This window comes from Desmodus rotundus, chromosome 10 (assembly GCF_022682495.2).
Source record: "Desmodus rotundus isolate HL8 chromosome 10, HLdesRot8A.1, whole genome shotgun sequence".
Classification (NCBI taxonomy): Eukaryota; Metazoa; Chordata; class Mammalia; order Chiroptera; family Phyllostomidae; genus Desmodus; species Desmodus rotundus.
Genome location: NC_071396.1, coordinates 39,047,409 through 39,067,088, shown reverse-complemented (window position 1 = coordinate 39,067,088; position 19,680 = coordinate 39,047,409). Strand labels below are relative to the sequence as shown.

Genomic DNA, 19,680 nt, shown 5'->3' with positions numbered 1-19,680 from the left:
TGATCACACTTAACACAAGGAATGGTGATTCCATAACATGTAATATCCAGTCCACCTTCAGATCTCCCCAACTGGCAATCACCCACCTTTCCAAGCAGGTAATACTGGCCTCCTGGGGCTGCCTCTCAGCCAGGCCCCAGGGACACTGCCCCTTCTGGAAGAGTCTTGCTGTTTTCCCCCATCTTTCCCCCCCTCCATGTTCCCTGTACCCTTGCAGGTAGATCTACACCTGTGTTGTGCAGTACAGCAGTACTGGCCACACAGAGCTCTTTTAATTTACATTAACTTAATTAAGGTAAATGTTCTGTTTCTCAGTGTTGTCAGTCACTGCAAGTGCTCGGGGCCACCTCTGGCTGGTGGCCGCCACACAGTCAACAAACCTAGAGCACCCCATCGCCTCAGAGGGTCCGTCAGGCAGCCCTCGTGGCCGGTGGTTTAGGCTTTATATTGCACCGTTCAGAAAAAGGGTTTGACTTTAAATTCCTGGCACCAGGGTGGCAACTACGTCCAGACAGTGAGGATCTCCTAGATTACAAAATGCCAACCAAAATGTATGCTTTGTACATGTGAGAAGAAGTTAGGAAGGCCCCAGGGACTCTCCGCTGATGGGCTGACGAGGCCAGGGGGACCCATGTTTTTTGGGAATTGCTTTGGGCTCAGGCAAATCAGCAAACAAGCCCAAGGTGCTGCGTAACTCCATTGCTGGCCCACACGGGGGAGCCAGTGAGCAATCTGCACCAGCAGACAAGAAAAGCCTCCCGCGAAGAGGAAGCAAAGGGAGGTTTGTAAGAGGGAGGGTAAAAGCATCAGCCCTGAGCCTTAGGAAGTCCAAGGGCTGTGGTGTCAGAAACAGAGGAGGTAAAGCCCCAAGACATCCTGAAGTGCGACTGCAAAAGCCAGGTGAGAATCCTTGTGGGCAGCTGAGACTAGAATGGCAGAGCCAGATTTGAGAGACAGGGTCCAAATGTGGTGAGAAGCCACCAAAAGATCGGAAAGGAAAGCAAGAGTGACGATGGGCTGATGGTGGGCTCACACTCAGGAGACCACAGCAGGCAGATGAAACCCAAGGCATAAAAAACAGGGCTGGAGCAGAGGGGAGAGAAGAGCTGGGGAGAAACCACACAGACGGCAACAGTATTTAACAAAAAGGTGGGGGTGGGCGTCAGGGAGGGAGAACTGGGTCACATGATTGGGGAGAGGAACTTTATATTATAACAAATATGTTAGGATGTGTTCTAAATGTTACTCTTTTGACTTAATCACACACATCCTCCCTCAAAACCCCTCTTACCAAGCAAGTTTTCTCCAGAGTTGATCTCATGTAAAGTAAAAATTGAAAGCACTTAAAGTTGCTGTGTTTGTTGCTAGGAAAATTAAGATCATTACCAGCACACTCAATTGCCTACCCTCTCAGGAATACATATTTTATAATGCCCCATTTACAATTTTGAGATTAAGTTCATAGACAATAAACCTACCAACACTTAAAATTTCAAAAAATTAATCTAATGTCCTAACTGTAATATAAGAGAAATGAGTCTATCGTGTGTGTTTCAATATGTATTACATACGTATCATATGTATTTCAGTGAGGTACAACTGTCACTGAAACAAATACTGTGACCAAACATTTGCACCTCTGTGTAAACTACCCGGGACTGTGACCGCACAGTCGTTGTCTTAGCATCTCAAATAGCAAAAGCAACATTGTTGTGGGCGATGCCATATTCTGAAACGGTGAATAACTCTCAGCTTCTGAACAAATCAATTCATTGGATTCTGGTGAAATTCAGGGCACATTTATGGTAGTCAACATCCTGCTCACCAATATTCCCACTTCTCCTTTCCCCAGATCCTAGTAGGATTGAACTTTCTAAGTCCCTTGAACTTAGAGGTGGCAGGTGACTTGCTTTGGCCAGTGGAACGTGTGTAAGTGGAGTCTGTCACTTCAGGGATGGGACATTGAATGTTGATGTAAAACTCTGCTCCAAGTGATGGGGCCTGCAACAGCCCAGGTCCCCAAGTGAAGTATGGAGAGAAACAAACAACTGTTGCGTTAAGCCGCTGAGATTTGCGGTTGTTACTGAAGCATAGCCTGATACCACATTAAAACTGTTCCCCCCCAAAAAGTTTGTTTTTATGCAGAATGGAATTAGGCTGCAGGCTCTGGTCATTATAAATAAGCTTTCCGTTATGCGACTGTCCCGGGACTGGAGAGTCCTGGAGGAGCCTGGACAACTGTTTGTCATTACAGACAACCTCATGCCTCAGTCCACCCCACTCCTCAGTCACTCTCTACTCACTCCCCACCCCACCGAAAACAACGGGCCTTGGGGAACCAGAGAGATCACGAAAACTAGAGAAGGGGGCTGGACCAAGGTGCCTGGACTTCCAAAGAGGAAGCCATGTCCACTCCAGCAGTTTGTTGCCCTCAGGAACACTGAGTTGCCAAATCTGATGTTTCAAGAGAAGGCCAAAGTCCAGAGTTTTATGCAAAATATTTTTGATTTCTTAGTATCTCCCAACAACTAAAATATCTGAATTTATAATTTAAGCTTTCTGGGAGTCAAACCAAGCAGTTCTGGGTTGACGAGACCCACGTGCAGTACTTTGCAAACAAAGTGTCAAATGCTGTGAAATTTGGGTTTCTACTTTGTCAAATTCCCTTCTTCCCCAAGTGACAGAAAGAGGCTGTAACTCCTCACAGGTGCAGAGTGCCTTGCCCAAGCCGTATGGCTGGGTAGCAATCATCACAATTGCTGACGTCTGCCCTGTTCTCCTTACTGCAAAATCTTGTTGAATAATGAGGTAAGTTCTGTGATTGTCACATTCAACTAATTAATAATGATGGGCGACTGAAGAGTTGGAAACTTTTAGTTTTAGGTAATAGTTAATAAGCCTAGTAGTTAACACATGTGAAAAGCTATTGTTTCAGGAACTCCAGGTAGGACCCCCGACTCCAGGAGGTCACAAGCAATTGACCTTTGTGCTCCAGAAGAGACCAGAAGCAATCAAGGTGGTATCCCAGCCATTGTGTTCCAGGGAGAGACAGTCCACTGCCCAGGACACAGATAAAGAGATGACCAGAGACCAGATGAAAGCATGTCAGGGAAATTGCAGGCTGCAGCTTTTATCTGATTCACCTCTTTCCCGAGTCCCAAATCCCTAACCTACACTTTTGCCCCCTTATAAAAAAGGCTGGCCTGAAAGCAAAGGGAAGGCAGTCTGTGAGGGTACAGACCACCCGTCCATCCCGTCCGTCCCGTTCCCCCCCCCCACCCCGCCCCCGTCATCTTCTTACACCGCGGACATCTGAATAAAGCGCCCATAAAGGTTTGCTCCTGCTCTGGCTGGTGTGGTTCAGTGGATTGAGCGCCAGCCTACAAACCAAAGGGTCGCCGGTTCTATTCCCAGTACAGCACATACCGGCGTTGTAAACCAGGTCCCCAGTAGGGGGCGCGTGAGAAGCAACCACGCATTGTTTCTCTCCCTCTTTTTCTCCCTCCCTTGCCCTCTCTCTAAAACTAACTAAAATCTTAAAAAAAAAAAAAAATTCCCTCCTTGTTTTTGCATATTCGGTCTGGTAAGTGACAGGCAGCCCAATGCCCCTTTCCCGGTTTCAATAGCAAGGACCCAGGCCTTCTGGTTTCCAATCCACCGCACTGCGCTCTTTCCTGCTAAACTGCTGTTATTCCGTTAATTTTTAAAAACTACTCTTTCCTGCCTCTCCTATCTCAGAATTTCCTATCCTGCCCTTTTTAGGGCTTGCCCTGAAGACTGCCGCAGAAAAATGACGAAGTAGAAAAAGTAAAATAGGAAATGAAAATTAAAAAGAGGAACTAGTGTCACAAAGAAGAGGCCGCAGGGCTCTACTCCAGGATGCGCCCGGCGCGCCTGAAGCGGGGAGAAGGCCAGCCCGGGGTGACGCCCTGAAACCCGCGGCTCGGGCTCTGACTGGTGCCTTCCCGAACCTACGAGGGCGCAGGGAAGGAAGGAAAACAGGCCGGGACGCGGCCGGCTGGCCAGTGTGACCGCGAGCGCGGAGCGCGGCCGCCGCCCGGGCCACGTGACGCGGCCAACATGGCCGCCGACGGGGGCGACGGCTGCCCGGTGGGGCGCGGGCCGGGCCCGGAGCTGGGAGAAGAGTTTGAGATCGTGGACCGGAGCCAGCTGCCTGGCCCGGGGGACCTGCAGGGTGCGGCCCGGCGGCGGGCGGCAGCGGAGGGCTGGTCCGCGCCCATCCTCACCCTGGCGCGCAAGGCCACCGGCAACCTGTCGGCGAGCTGTGGGAGCGCGCTGCGCGCAGCCGCGGGGCTCGGCGGCGCGGACGGGACGGATACAGGTAGGTCCGGCGGGTGCGCTCCGCGATGCTTCCGGCGGGACGGGTGCCCCTTGACTGTGGCAGCCGGGCGGCGGGACCTGTTAGACGAGTTGTAAAAAGCCGACGTGTTCACACGCCTGGCTTGCCCCTCTTTTCTGTACCCCGTGTGGCCACGCCCAGATAGGCACGTGGGCTTGGGGGAGTCAACTCCCACTTTCAGTCCCCAGACAACGTCCTTGTTTTTATTGGTGAACTTTAGGAAAATGTACGAATCTGAGCTTAGGTTATCTGTGTAAGTTTTAAAAATACTTAGGTGAATTCAGGAGTGCTCTCTGTTGTAACTCGCAAAATGCCAGTCCGGCTCACACCTGCAGGTGTGATAGCGCCTCTGCTGTCGCTGGGGACTCATCGCACCAAAGTGGAAGGCAGGAGGCGTGGATGCAGGTGAGGCCTGAGCCCCGAAGCTCCACCACCGCCTGCCTCGCTGTGTGCTGGACCCAGCACCACACTTCACCCAGCCTGCAAAGTGGCAGTATTTTTTGAATGACCCGATGATGTCTTATAGTCCTTTACAGCTCTTTGTCATCTAGAAAGTTTCAGCACATTTGTGAGAAGAATGGAAACATTAAATGTGGGAGTTTCTAGCCTCCATGTGACTCGTGGCTAGCTATTGCATAGCTCAGTGAGAGCACTTTCTTGTTCAGAGAAAGTGCTGCGGGGCAGAGCTAACCGAAGACGGCAGTGCCCCCCTAAGAAGCGTTAGTGTGCCTCGAAAGTTTCTTGCTTCTGCCTTGTCCACTGGTAAATTTGTTGTCGAAGTCAGCACGGACACCAGAATGATGAACTGTGAACATTTCAGTGGTTAAAAAAATGGAGTAAATTTTGAAATCTGACTTTTTTTGAGGTTCTGTCAATCAAAAGTAGGTCTGGAAGGTAATGAGAGAGCCCGTTCAATCCAGATACCCGGTTCCCACAAGCTTGCCACCTTTGTACGTGTCACGGGGTGTCTGCACACCAACCCACTGGCAGTCTGTCCCGAGAGTCGGGCCGGGGGTCTTCGGGAGGTCTCTCAGATAGTTCGTGGGGCAAATGTTAGCTGTTCACTGGTAAGAAAAACGTGCCAGTGCCTAGCACACAAATGCATACAGGGGTGGGGGGGAAGTACGTTTACAGTCGTTCATGTTGGAAAATAATACAATAATTAATAAGTAATCATGAATAAACTTTCACATACAGCTGTAAACCTCCTTTTGCCCCACCCTGTTTTTGAAAAACACTTGTTTTTCATTGTGGTAGTGCTGTGAGTAATAGCCAACACTTACATCGTGCCAGGTGTCAGTCTTAGATCTCCAGCATTACTTCATTGTCCCTTCACAGTGCTGCGTCATAGCAGCACTGGCTCCATGGGGTGTAATCGGTGTGTAATCAGTGTGCTCAGCCAGGGCCAGGCACTGAGAAGTGCCCTACACTTGAAATTTTTTAGTAATTATACCCCCGAGTCTGTGTTTTGTAAGTGAAGCCCAGTGCAACAAAGGAGCGTATAGGGAAGGAGGGCTCTTGGAGTCTGGCCCGTGGGTGGTCCCACCTTCCACTGCCTCCTTGGAACAAGTTCTTGGCCTGCCCTGGGGATTCTCCGTACCCCTTCCTGACCCAACTCCATGACCACTGCTGGCCCAGGGAGGGTTGGGGGTCACACTTGTGAACCCCAGGGCAGAAGAGGCAGGCTGGCAGCACCACAGCACACTAGCAGGCAGCTGGGCAGGGGCCTCTCCCCCACCCCAACCAGATACACACTGCATCTCTGCAGGAAGTAGTGATGCCGTGGGACCTGTGAAGGGGAGATTGGCTTCCTTGCCTCCTCCCAAGTAGCCAGCCCCTTGTCATTGGTACCATTATTATTCCCGCTTTATACAGAGGGAAACTGAATTCAAGAGAAGTAACTTGACCCAGTTATTTAGAAATGGCGGAGGCAGGACTAGAACAGACATTTGCCTCTCAAGGCCGTGCTTAGTCACGACACCTTGATGCCGTGACACCTCTGATTTTATAAGCAAAATGCCATAAGACGTACACATGGATTTTTAATTGGACAATTTATAGAAGATATTCAGTGAATAAACTGCCACTCAGACCTGGCAAAAACCGTGAGCATGGCTCACCAAGGGCTGAAACGCAGGGGCCGCTGGGATGAGCTGCGTTGCTGGTCCCCAAAGGTGGCCTGGATTTGAAGCCATCCAGTAGGACAGGAAAAACAGGTTAGGAAAAGACGGCTGCCCTCCCCCTCCCCAGCCAGGGCCTGCTCATTCCTCTCCGATCTGCTTCCACGAGCAGGGAGGACGGAGCTTTCTCAGACAGCCAGTGTGAGCGGCACTCTTGCCAGATAAGAAGTTTTGGGTGATAGAGGTTAAGAGGAAATGCTGCAGAATGTTGTGGAATGCTCTGAGTGTTTGTTTTGTCCCGTGTGGGATCCGGGAGCACAGCATGCCAGCGTGACCACGTTCAGAGTTGCCTTGGTTTGGGTGCTTTCTTTTTTAGGGTAACAAATGTGCATGGCCAAACCAAACCAAACCAAACCAAACCTGCAGAAGAAGACTCAGCACAGACGTCCTCCGTCCCAGAAACTGTCCCAGCCCTCCTGAGAGATCTGTGCCCGTGCATGTCCTTTCATCTCTGCACACAGGACGCGCACACACACTTCCACACCTGCACTGTGGCGGGCTGCCTCCTCCTAAAGGAGGAGTAGCAAAACACACGTGTTTCCCGTGCCCCAGCACGGCGTCTCGCACACGGGCACTCACTGAAGAAGGCATTCTTTGATGCCACGCATGCCGTGAGGGAGGTGGTGCGTGTGCCTTTCTCTGTCCTCTTCCACGGCAAAGTTTGTTTGGTGGTACAGCTCCTTCCAAAGGAAGCACAGTAACTTCTCCCACTTCACGGTGCGGTTTCTTCCTTGTCGGTGTAGGATGACACCGTACTGTAGGATGAAGTCTTCCAAGAAATCAAAGAGCTACTCACAACTAAAACTTAAATCTACTAAGAATCTGGTCACTTCTGTGCAATTTAGAAGCCAACAAAAACCCCTGTGCAGCCCACTCCCCCTCCTGAACACTTATTCTCTCTACTAGATGTTACAACAAACTGCAGCCCTTCGAGGTGATTGTGGCTGGTAGTTGCATTTTTTTTTCTATCTTGCAAGTATAAAAGCATTTAAAAAAATTTTTTAGGCAATTAGCAGGTTTTACATAAAAATTCAAATCAGCAGCTTCTGAAAACTATTGACCACATTCTTCCAGCAAGAAGGTGGCGGCTTCATGTTATCTGCAGCTCAGCCTGTCTCTGCCATGCTCATGTCGGCTAAGCCCCTCCCCCTAAAAGGGTCAAGGTCGAGATCACTGATGAGACCATTTATTTACCAATTTCATAAGTGTAGAATTTTGCGACACTCTGTGTGTTGTGTCTATGACTAATGAACCTTAGGGTTCAAGTTCACACAGCTAGTAAACTTGGCAGAGGTGAGAATGGCACCAGGTGTTAGACCAATTGAGTCAGACCGGACCTGAGTCCACCAGCCTCAGTACTTGAGTTCTGGCTAGGCAAGAATTCAGAGACAAGACTCCAACTGTAAGAGAAAGTTTATGTAGAAAGTCCCAGCAGTAGAAGGAATGGGCTTGGGAAACAAAAGAAGGGCCTTTGGGGCTTAGGAGAGAGGCAGGTAGTGGGAACACACCTGGAATTGGGGGAGGCACAGACGGACGTGGTCCCGAAACAGACCCACTCTGGGTTCTGTTGCGGGCTGCTGAAAAAAACCCCATGACTCCCAAAGCCAGAGTCTTATGAAAAGGAAAGGAACTATTTATTCAAAACTTACACAGAATTAAAATAATGGCAGAATTTTTCCCTTAAGCCCCACTCCCTTAAAAACAAAAGAAATACCCAGAAACACACACAGTCCTGTCTCCCCTTGCCAAACCAGGCCAGTCAGGGGTACTGTCTCTCAGGAAAAGAAATAGAAGTCTGTAGCTCAGCTGGACAGGTTCCCGTTCGGCTTCTCCCAGTCGTTCCCAGTCGTCCGTGCTTGGCTGGGCTCCCCCTCTTAATCCAAAACCGCATGGCCCCTCCTCATGGTAGGTCAATGGGGATCCTCTGCAAACCATGTGGCCAAGACCCCTGCGTGGCTGCTATCTCCTGCTTTTCTGCTCCTTTCTAAGCTGTGGGGCTGAGACCTAGTATTGCTAAGAGGGCATGGTTGCCCCGCACTTGGGTTTAAATCCCAGCACGATCTTCCTTCAGAACTCCATTTCCGACCCCTCCCACAAAGGGTTACACCTGCCAGTACTTCGGCCTTTCTTGGCTGCCATTGTTATTCTGGGCAGGCTTGGCCTGGTGAGGTAGGAACTGACTCCAAGCAGCTCCCAGTGGCAGTGACCGGGCAGTAATCCTGGCTGCTTCTTGAATTAGAGCCATGCTAATCTCCCTGGCTTCCAGCGAGGCAGGCACACCTATGAGCATTACTGAAACACTGGCCAAGTTCTTTAGATAAGCAAAGTAGCTCTCTCCGGCCCTGCTCTGCTTCCCCTTCCTCCAGCCATGTTAATGGAGGTTTTGGGGACCTCTAGCTCAGCAAGCACCCTGTTACACTACTGGGAGCACTGGGTTCTTCATCCTTAGGGCTTTTAAGGGAAGAGAGTTTAGGGGGGGCTCCCAGGGGAGGATGTCAATGGAATAGTCATCAGTGTCCAGGTGAGTCCTTTCAGGGTGGTCATCTCCACTGACTGGTCGGTGCCAGGGCAGGGGTCCTCAGGCAGCCATGGTGTCGCTTGTCTGGTTCCTGCTTTTCTGGGCCTGGAGCTGAAACACAACCGAGACCTGGGTGTATTTGATGCATTGGATGCTGGTCAGGACCTCGCTGTCCTGGGGGGCTTAAGGGCTGTTCTCAAGCCTCCTTGTTTGTTCCCCATCTAAGGGGTCTAACCCGCATGAGTGGGGACATGCCAGGGGAGGAGAGGTCAGGGGAGGGTCTGAGCCATGTGACCAGCAATATGAAAAGTCAGGGGGTCTAAACTGCAGGACCAGCAATGTCACAGGTGGGCACAGGTACCCAGGTTCTTGGTGATCACGAACAATGAATTGAACTGAACACAGAGAGGGTTTACAGCAGAGAAAGAGAGCGAGCAGATTTATTAAGCGATAGCACACTCCACAGAACATGGGAGCGGGCCAACTCCAAGCAGAGACTGACCTCAGGGCAGGGGCTGGAGGGATTCTATTCTTAAGGGGTGGATATTTCCTGGCTAGTTTTGGCGGGCTTTCCTTGCGCGTGTACAAGTGGTTTGTATTACTTTAAAGCTACTGCACATGTGGTCTCCCATGATTTCCTCGGTTGGCCACCAGGGAAGGGGGTCGCGCAATGTTAATTTATTATGATGCTGTTATAATGAAACAGGGGTCGTGTAGCATCTTCTGCACAGGTGCATTCATGAGTCACCATGATTCAGCACTTTTCCAGAAATCGGGAATGACCGGTATTAGAACAGGGTCTCTGTCCTGTATGGATGTCCTTTATCTTAGCCCTGGGGCACCTCCAGAGTTTCCGCCTTCCTAACTATCTCCTGCCTCAGCAATATGCTCCGGGAGGAAAGGCCACCCTGGGGGCAAGGTCCTCGTTTTCCCAGTTTTGCCTGTTGCTAGGCACCCAGGGCTTTCCGCCCAGGTGACCTGTACCTGGCCCACCGTCCTTGCTCTGCTCATGTCTCTCTAACTGCCGACCACATTAAAATTGAGAGATGAACTGGCTTGAAGATCCTCCCAGCTCAAACTTTCTATATGTCCACACTGAGCACAAATGGGAATAGGCGACTCACCCAGCAGGGGGCGGCAGTGCGAGGCCCCTTCCTAGGATCAGTGGTGAGAGCCACGGCCACCCCCAGCTCTGACCACCTGAAACACTAGTCTTCACATTTTTGGCTCACATGACCCCCTAAAAAAACTTCAGCTTTTAAAGTTGACATGTGGAATTCATCATAATTTTAAAATTTAGATTACATTTTCTGGCTCCTTGTAAATATTGACTTTATTCTTTTTTTATTGATTTGTGAGAAAGAGAAACATCAATTTGTTGTTCCACTTATTTATGCATACATTGGTTGCTTTTTAAAATTTTTTTATTTATTTATTTTTAGAGACAGGGGAAGGGAGGCAGAAACAGAGAGAAACATCAGTGTGAGGTTGCCTCTCATGCACCCTCAACTGGGGACCTGGCCCGCAACCCAGGCATGTGCCCTGACTGGGAGTCGAACCCATAGCCCTTTGGTTTGCAGGCTGGCACTCAATCCACTGAGCCACACCAGCCAGGGCCATTGGTTGCTTCTTGTGTGTGCCCTGACGGGAGATCAAACCTGGAACTTAGGCATATCAGGACAACATTCTAACCAGCTGAGCTACCTGGTCAGGGCTTAAATATTTACTTTTTGAAATAAAACTGTTACGTCGCCAATAAGCATATCACGTGACGCCTTCATGACTTGATAAGCACTAGCATTCATCTTAGAAACAAATGAGTTATTTAATATTTGAAAATTTTCCATTTTTCCTTTCTTTAATTCCTTGAACTTGAATTTCCATTCCGTTTCCATATGTTCTATAATTTTTTATTGGTCATCCTATCATATGTCTCAGACAAAACTATGTAAATAAAAATTTAATAAACTTTCCTTGTGGCTAACACTCTTAAGTGTATAAAATTTTTTCTTCTGGAATGAGTTACTATTAAAATTATTAGTGATGCTAAGTTGATAAAAGGAATTTAAATACAATTTTATACATAATAACACATACATTTTTCATGGAATTGCTTCTAAGAGGAGCTAAATGGTCTTGGTTTTTTCATTGAGCACATGTCTATAGATGTATAAATATGATTTACTGATAAAAATTGATAGGACTCAGCATCGATGTTATTCCAGTCTTTTGGGTTTTTATAGATGTCATACCTGAGAAACCTGGTTCATATAAATAATACAAACAGACAGTTTCGTGAGAGCGATGTTGCCCAAGTCTTTGAACTCCGAAGTTACATGCCCCAAATCACATAGATCTACTGTCAGTAATTTAAAAAAAAATTTTGTTCAAAGCAAATGAAAGTCACCTGACTTGCAAGAAAGGATGCAGCCTAGTCTTGTTAAAGAAATTTCTCCCCTGACCAGAGTGGGTTAGTTGGTTGGGCATTATCCCTCATGGCAAAAGTTTGCCAGTTCAACTCCCAGTCAGGGCACATGCCTGGGTTTCGGATTCAGTTGCACCCCACCCCTGCAACCCCCACGCATAGCAGAGGCAACTGATGGATGTTTCTCAACCTCCCTTTCTCCCTCCCTTCCTCTCTCTCTAAAAAAATAAATAAAATCTTTAAAAAAAAGTTCTCAACCTTTGGGAAGTTTCCCAAAAAAGGCCCTACTAAGACTTATCAAATGGTAATTATGCTTGTAATTCTTTTACTTAATTACTTCGTTCAACCCAGAACACTCAAAATGGTTGAGGACATTTAAATATTGCTTATTTCATTATGCCTTTGCTGATACAGTATTTTTTTTTGACAAAAAGACTTAGTTTTTGTGTATTTCAAATCCATTTTCATCAAAAACTTGGAGCTACCATTTGGCTCATTTAATTTATAGAATAGGTCCATCAAGTTAATGGCACATCCTAGGGTATTGAGTATTGAGACTGGCTGAAAATAATTACATATTAAGTTGGCAGGGATGGGGGTAATTTTTTTTTAACTTTCTAATTTTAGGATACCCAGCAGAGGGCTAGAAGTGATTCCCCTCCTCCAGACCAGGTTTCCTTAACTAAGTGCAATAAATGAGGGGTTGGAAGCTCTTCCTGTTGGGACATGTGTGGGACTTTCTGCACCCCAGGCCCATGCATCAAGAAGAAGATAAGGAGGTAGGGCGTGACATTCTTCTGGGGACCAGGAGAAGAAAGCGAGCCTGTGGAACAGGAAGGCCTGGGAGTCACTGCCTTAAACCACCTGGGCCTGCCTGGCCCTCTGCAAGACTTCCTGGACATGTATTGCCTCTGGAAGACCACTGCCTTCTTTAAGGTTAAATCTTTACAGATTGCTTCTGTGGTTATTGGTCTATTCAGGGTTACACCTTCCTCTTGATGAGGTTATCCAATTCATGAAAGTTTTCAAATTTATAAATGTAATAATAGGATTCTCTCAAAATTTAAAGATAATTAAACAACCCCTGACCCAAACGCTTTACTTAAAGTCACTTTTATCTCTCCACAACCAAGATGAAATGTTTGCACGGGTTTTCCTTTCCTAGCAGCTAGTGTTAGGTTTTGCTGAGAGAATTGAGAATATTTAGCTCTACCCAGGCTGTCTCAAGTCTCAATAATATTTACTTACTTAATATCTTTATTATAAATTCAGTCATAACATTGTTCTTTTCAATTTAGCTGCGCATGCGTATGCTCTTCTATTTATGTGTCCATATTACGGCTCATAAAATAAAAACAGGTAAGCAGAGGATTAACATCCGAAATATACAGATCAATCCGAGTGAAGATTTAACGCAATTCAGACTAGAAGACTATGAACCTGACGATTAAGCCCAGCACTAATCTGACAACTGCAAAATGAAACAACCCAGCTCCCAGCGCCCCCTCCAGCTGGCCCTTAGAAAGGTGCAGGGCAGTGATTCGGCGGGGGCGGGCACCCCCGCAGGCCCTCCTGCCTTGGGACAGTTTCCCGGCCAGACTCTTCCAGTTGGGGCTGGACATTTTTACCAAGTTTCTGCAATGAGTTTCCTGGGTGTGAGGGCACATTTGGCAAGCATTTGGCATGGCTATCTAATGCTGGTTGAACACACTTTTTACCCTCAAAGCGACAAGGTTAATGGAGCTGAAATGGAAAGACAGCTGAGTTTTATTCTAACAGCTTTACTTATCAAAAAGTATTATTCGTAATTGCCTACTAGTTGTGGACGAACGGTTGGCAACAATGAGAATGTGAGTCTGGAACCGAGTGTCTGGGCTTCCCCGAAGGAACTCACATGGCACCGTCACACCATAGAGCAGGTTCCGGAATCCCTCTTGGCGGAGGGGACTGTCAGGCCCGAAAAGCGCCCGTGCGCCTGGGGGAGTGGCCTCTCTGGGTTCGCCCAATAGAAACGTCTGGGGGCGGGGCACGTTCTCCAGTGGGGGCGGGGCTTCCTGCCGTTGACTCCCTTCGTTGGGCGGAAAATGGAATGCTGGGTGTGGGAGAGGCAGATGGTGCGAGTCTTGGTTGGGCATCGCTGTAGCAGCGCGCAGAGTCGCCTAGGAGAGGCCTGGAATCCGACCCGAAGCCCAGCGGCGCCTGAGCGGCTGTGACCTCCAGGGATCAAGGGCTGGGTGACTGCGGACCCCAGTTACCCACGCGTCTGCGCTCTGAGCAGACCGCCTGCCTCCCGCGCGGCCGGTCTTGCCTCGGTGGCCCCGCATCCAAGCTCCTCGCCTGGTAGCGCGCTCAGTCTACTGACGAAGCTGTCCCTGCTTCTGCCCTGCAGCTTCCAAGTGCCAGATGATGGAGGAGCGTACCAACCTGATGCACATGATGAAACTTAGCATCAAGGTTTTGCTCCAGTCCGCCCTCAGCCTGGGCCGCAGCCTGGATGCGGATCACGCCCCCTTGCAGCAGTTCTTCGTGGTGTTGGAGCACTGCCTCAAACACGGGCTGAAAGGTGAGCCTGGACGTCCGGGGCTCAGCGTGCATTCGTCAGTGCTGACGTCATTCTGGTTGCTGCGATAACAGAAACGTACAAAACACAACCTCCTGCCCGGGAGACGTCATTTTTCAGCAGCGCTGTCCAATAGAAATTGCCATGCAAGCCATATGTGCAATTTTTAAATATTTTATATATTTATTTTTTAGAGAGGGGAAGGGAGGAAGAAAGGGAGAGAGACATCAGTGTGTAGTTGCCTCTCGAGCGCCCTTCACTGGGTACCTGGCCCACAACCCAGGCATGTGCCCTAGACTGAGAATCAAACCGGCTACCTTTGTTTCGCAGGCTGGCGCTCAGCCACTGAGCCACACCCGCTGGGGACACATCTACAATTTTTAATGTTCTAGTAGCTGCGTTAAAAAAAATTAAACAAGTGAAATTAGTTTTAAAGATATATCCTACTGTATTGAATATATCCAAAATACAGTATTGTAATTTTAATGCATAATCATTAGTAAAAAGCCCTATTAATGAGATAGTTTGCATTCTTTTTTATACCAAGGCTTAAACATCCACTGTTTTACATTTACAGCATGACTCAATTGCACTGGCTCTCTTTCAAGTGCTCAGTAGCCCATGTGGCTAGTGACTACCTTGGACAGCACAGTTGTAGAGGAGAACATATAGACAGTAAGGGCAGAAACAAACTAACATCATTACAAAATGCTACAAGTTCAAGGAAGCAAAATGCGCTAAATGATAGAAAATCAAGGAAAAACCTTTTATTTTTTTTAATTAATTAACTAATTTTTAGAGAGAGGGGAAGGGAGGGAGAGAAACATTGACCTGTTGCCTCTTGCACACCCCCAACTGGGGATATGGCCTATAACCCAGTCATGTGCCCTGATTGGGAGTTGAACCAGCGACCTTTCAGTCTACAGGCCAGCGCTCAGTCCACTGAGCCACAGCAGCCAAGGCCGGGAGGAAACCTTTGAGCTGGGGTGAAAGGGGAAGGCTGTTCTGGGGAGGTGAAGCATGAGCTGAGACACACAGAAGGAGTCAGTCACGTGAAAATGTGGGGAAAGCAAAAATCACAGACAAACAGGAAAAACAATGCAGGTGCAAAGGCCCTGAGTGGGACCACCCGTGATTTGAGAAGGACACCAGGTAACTGAGGGGTGCTGAGGGGAGGGAGGTGGGAAGGGCAGAGACATGTAAGCCTTTATGTTTATAGGTCAGGCGAAGAATTGGATTTTGTTCTAAAAGTATTTGGAGGATTTTAAGCAAGGGGAAAACAGGACCTTACTTACATTTTTAAAAGAGCCCCAGCTCTGGGGAGCATAGACTGTGAGGGCAGGGAGGTGACAGTGTGAGGGCTCCGGCTCGGGAGAAGGGTGTGGCAGCAGCTCAGGGAGGGTGGCGGTGATGTCTGTCTGCAGTGAGGCACTGAGGAAAGGGAAGGGTTTCACAAGTGAGTCTATGAGGCAGCTTTATTTCATAGGCAGTGAACACTTGGAGAAAGAGCACGGTAGGCATGAATCCGTGTCTCCCGGAGGGAGAGCTCATTTGTTACCTGACGTCCCCCAGTCCCCAAGGCTAAATCTGAAGCATTAAGTGGAAGAGAGACTGTGGACTCCTGAAGACATTTTGTAACCTGTTCTTATGAATAACACTTTTGTTTTCCCTTTTAGTCAAGAAGAGTTTTATTGGCCAAAATAAATCTTTCTTTGGTCCTTTGGAGCTGGTGGAGAAGCTTTGTCCAGAAGCATCAGATATAGCCACTAGTGTCAGAAATCTGCCAGAATTAAAGTGAGTACGAAGTCATTACAATGATTTGATGTTTAAGGAAAAACTCCCTTGTACTTACCCACTTCTCAATTCCTTGCTGATAAACAGGGTGAGGTGGCACTGCCACGTGAGGGGCGGTGGCAGAAGGGAAAGGAGTCATTGCTACCCCCCTGGAGTCGCGGCTTCAGGGGCATCGGGGCAGTTTTCTAACAATGCAGCTCAGGCCAGATTTTCGGTCCCAGGACAAGGGATATTTGTGAAAAGGCAGGGACTAACAAATCATTTGCTGTGTCTGGGTTTGCCCTTGGGGTCCCTATCATAGGCTCAAAGTTAAAAAGTGGACAGAACACAAACAAGGAGTCGTCATGGAATCTAATTTAGAAGAGGCCCCAGAGATCCTTGGGCTGATGCGAAAGAGCTCGGGACTGTCCATCCTCAGTGACCCTTTTCCTCTGGAGCCAGCCTGCTCCGTTTTCAGACAGTATAATAGCCACCATTTGCTAAGGGTGTGCCACGTGCCAGGCTTGATGCTAAGGACATTTCGTTACCTCATTTAATCCTCCGCAACAAGCCCCTAGGAAAGCAGTTGGTATCCTCAGTGACAGGCACGGAAATTGAGACTCAGAGCGAGTGACTTGCCCAAGGTCCCTTGGCAAGAAGTGGTGGCAGCCAGAAAGAGAGCACAGGCCCGTTTTACTGAAACCCTCTAAACCACAGGTGGCAATCACAAGGCCCGTGGGCCGAATCCGGCCCGCCACCTAGTTTTATCCAGCCGGCACCTTGTTTCTACCCAGCGGCAGCGTCTGGGGGCGGGCTGGTGGCTCTAAACTGTTACAGTTATACAGTCCTAAAATTACGTCTGGCCCTTTGAAGGCAACCACAAGGCTGACGTGACGTGAACATGAGTTTGACAGCCCTGCTCTAAACCCCACCAAGCCCTGTCGCTGCAGAGCCCTGTGACATAAGCAAGCTGAGGGACAGTGTGTATAACATGTTCTTTTTTTTCAATAAAAAAGAGGAGAAAAAATAAGAATTTATATTTGTTCCCATGTGTATAAACATGTTTTGGAAGTAAGCCTAATCTAAAAACAGTATATTTATATTAACGTATGGGGGAGGGGAGCTGGGGAAAAATTAAGTATTAAACCATGCACACTGTTCTGTAGGCGTTTTTCCACTTCATATTGGATTTTAGGCTTCTTTCCATATCACATGCTCCTCCACAGCCTCCTGTTATCGAGCTCATTTGTTTAATGACCCCTTTGGGCTTTGAGGTTGTCTTCCCGCCTTCAGTCTGCAAGTAGTGCAGTGGTGACTGTCCCCTCTTGTGCGTCCCGATCATTTCCTTCCAACGTCCTCCTCCCCGATGTAGGCCTTGGATACCCAGCAGTCAGTGACCAAGCTGCCTGCTGGGCAGCAGTGCCACTTGCACCCCACTGTCCGTGGTCATTTCCCACCTCACGCCAACATGCAGTACCTTTCCTTCCAACTTTACTTCCTTTCCTTTCACTCTGTTTCTTGCCCCCGTCATCTGGGGTGCGGGGGGTGGGGGGGATGTTCAAGCCTTTTGTATTGATGAAGTTAGATGAACCCTATGGGCCTGGCTGCTGAGGTCACGGGGTGCAGCCCTTCCGGGCCGGGAGAGCGCCCTCTGGTGCAGACACTGAGTATGGCAGTGCCTCTGTACTCAGGCCTCCGTCGCAAATGCACTTACCTCTGCTTGTTTTCCTTAAACAGTGTGAGGTCTGTGGTTGGGAGGCTTTTCTTCTTGTAGTGTTTAAAGCAGGCCTTTTCAAATTTGCGCCTTTGAAGCTGGCTGCATAACAGTGCAATGCACTGAACACATACTGAGCAAAACACACTTAAAAGGTAAATTTTATGCTAAGGTGTTTTTTTCACCACAATTTTTAAAACAATTGCACCTTTGAGCTAATGCCTCAGAAACCTTGAGACTTCAACGCTTTAACAAGCACTAATGATGTTGTGTATTAATCTTTGAAAGAATTTTATCCCTTACACAAAGGTAATCTAATATTTCTTGGCTCCCTGTGAAATTTTATTAATATATGCCCTTTTATATGATTGTATTTGTTCCAGGAATCATATTTTTGTGATTTAAGACATTTTCATCTTTTGTCAAAATAGAAAAAATAAAAAAAACCCACGTGCCCATGATAACAAAATTCAAACAGGACCCAGATGTATGCAGTGAGCTGATTGCCTTCCCAGGCAGCGCCAAAGCAGCTGTTCTTGGGATGTCCTCTGCGCTGTGAATGTGTGTGTCTCTTGGGCTGACTTGTCTCATTGTTTCGTCTTTTGTCATACTGTTAAGCCCTAACAGTTTGGTTCTCTCTTTGAATTCAGGACAGCTGTGGGAAGAGGCCGAGCTTGGCTTTATCTCGCCCTCATGCAAAAGAAGCTGGCAGACTATCTGAAGGTGCTGATAGACAATAAACACATCTTAAGGTATTTCATCACCTGTCTTCACTTGGTTTTTGCTTTGAATTCAAACAGGAGTCTATAATGTACAGAGCTTTTATTAAAATTATTTTAATCATAAATATCCTGTGGCTTAGACTTAAAATAGTGCTATTTCATTTTTTTGAGCACTGATATCTGAAAGCTGGTATGAATGAATGAAGATGTGTATTACATTTTATTTATAAAAGGATCATTCTTCAAAAATACCTAAGATTGGGTAGCTGACAGTGTACTCCATTAATTTCAACACAATTGTACTTATTAGATTGGGTGATAACAGAAAAAATGACTTAAGAACTAGATGCTTTTTTGTAATATATTACCTATTTTGGGATCCTGTATCCAGTTTGTAAAAATTTATATCTCTTAGCATCAGTAAAGGCACTGGCTATCTCTGAAATTATGACTGGTTCATATTTGATATTTATAAAACGATAAGCAAAAACAATCATTCTGAAAGGAACTTCCTCTAGAATATGAGGACTCATAAGGGAAGGGTCTCTCTGGAGTTACTCTTGATCTGACTGAGACAAAACTACCTGTTACACTGTGGCCGCTGCCCTCAATTCCTTGTTGTTTTCAAGCTCTGGCTGGTTATTGAATATGCCTTACGTGGTGAATGTGGGTCTCAAACACGCCGTGTCCTTCGGGCCTCGAGCGCGGCCACGCTAGCTTTGAGACGCAGACCCTGAACATAGTGGGTTCTCGTGGGCACACACACGATGGTCCGTTAGCAGATCGGTGTGACCAGAAGCAGTCAGAGATGGGCTGAAGCCCCCTGCAAGTGGCCGAGGCAACAGCATAAGGAAGTAAAAGCAGCCAGCGTTGCTCCATGGGACACGCGGAAGAGGGAGGAATTTCCTTCTTGGAGGTGGGGGTGCGCTGTGGGAGGTGTTCACAGCAACGTGGGAGAAGGAGCCTGTGGGGACAGGAGGGGCAGAGTGAGGGTCAGGAATGCAGGAGCTAAGGGGAGATGAGAAGGGCTGGGGTCTGAGGTTCCAATGGCAGAGTTCACCTTAGACCAGAGGCGGGAGGAGCCCTCTCTGAGCCACAGGAAGAGAGGAGAGGCCAGAGAAGAAACAGCAGCACTTGTAACAGGAGAGGGAAATGAAAGACCGAAGGAAATTCACCCAGGGGAGCTTCTGGCAGCCAGGCCACGAGCCAAGAGGTGGCCAGAGAGGCGCGGTGGGGAGAAGCAGCTGGTGAGGGCATTCCTGAGCTGCTCTGCGGCCACTCATCTCTTGCAGTGAGTTCTATGAGCCAGAGGCCTTAATGATGGAGGAAGAGGGGATGGTGATCGTCGGTCTCCTGGTGGGACTCAACGTTCTTGATGCCAATCTTTGCTTAAAAGGAGAAGACCTGGATTCTCAGGTAAAGTGGGGA

At 48.1% G+C, this 19,680-nt stretch overlaps 1 protein-coding gene and 1 long non-coding RNA gene across 3 annotated transcripts in view; one reads left to right on the top strand and one right to left on the bottom strand.

The window, feature by feature from the left end:
* The first annotated feature begins 3,868 nt into the window (after positions 1–3,868).
* Positions 3,869–19,680, top strand: part of RUFY1 (RUN and FYVE domain containing 1) — a 56,552-nt gene continuing 40,740 nt past the window's right edge. Inside the window, exons 1-5 of one of the 2 annotated variants that reach the window (XM_053912258.1) lie at positions 3,871–4,342; positions 13,873–14,046; positions 15,720–15,837; positions 18,181–18,282; positions 19,545–19,668. In XM_053912258.1, the coding sequence (XP_053768233.1) occupies positions 4,081–4,342; positions 13,873–14,046; positions 15,720–15,837; positions 18,181–18,282; positions 19,545–19,668 (780 nt within the window). In that variant the 5' untranslated portion in view covers positions 3,871–4,080. Of the gene's footprint in view, positions 4,343–13,872; positions 14,047–15,719; positions 15,838–18,180; positions 18,283–19,544; positions 19,669–19,680 lie in introns of both variants that reach the window. The other variant, XM_053912259.2, reaches the window with a different exon arrangement.
* LOC128779363 (uncharacterized) lies at positions 7,936–13,876 on the bottom strand. Its single transcript, XR_008425250.1, has 2 exons — positions 13,378–13,876; positions 7,936–9,169 (listed from the first exon to the last, which is right to left on the bottom strand). It is a non-coding gene; the product is annotated as an uncharacterized lncRNA (long non-coding RNA).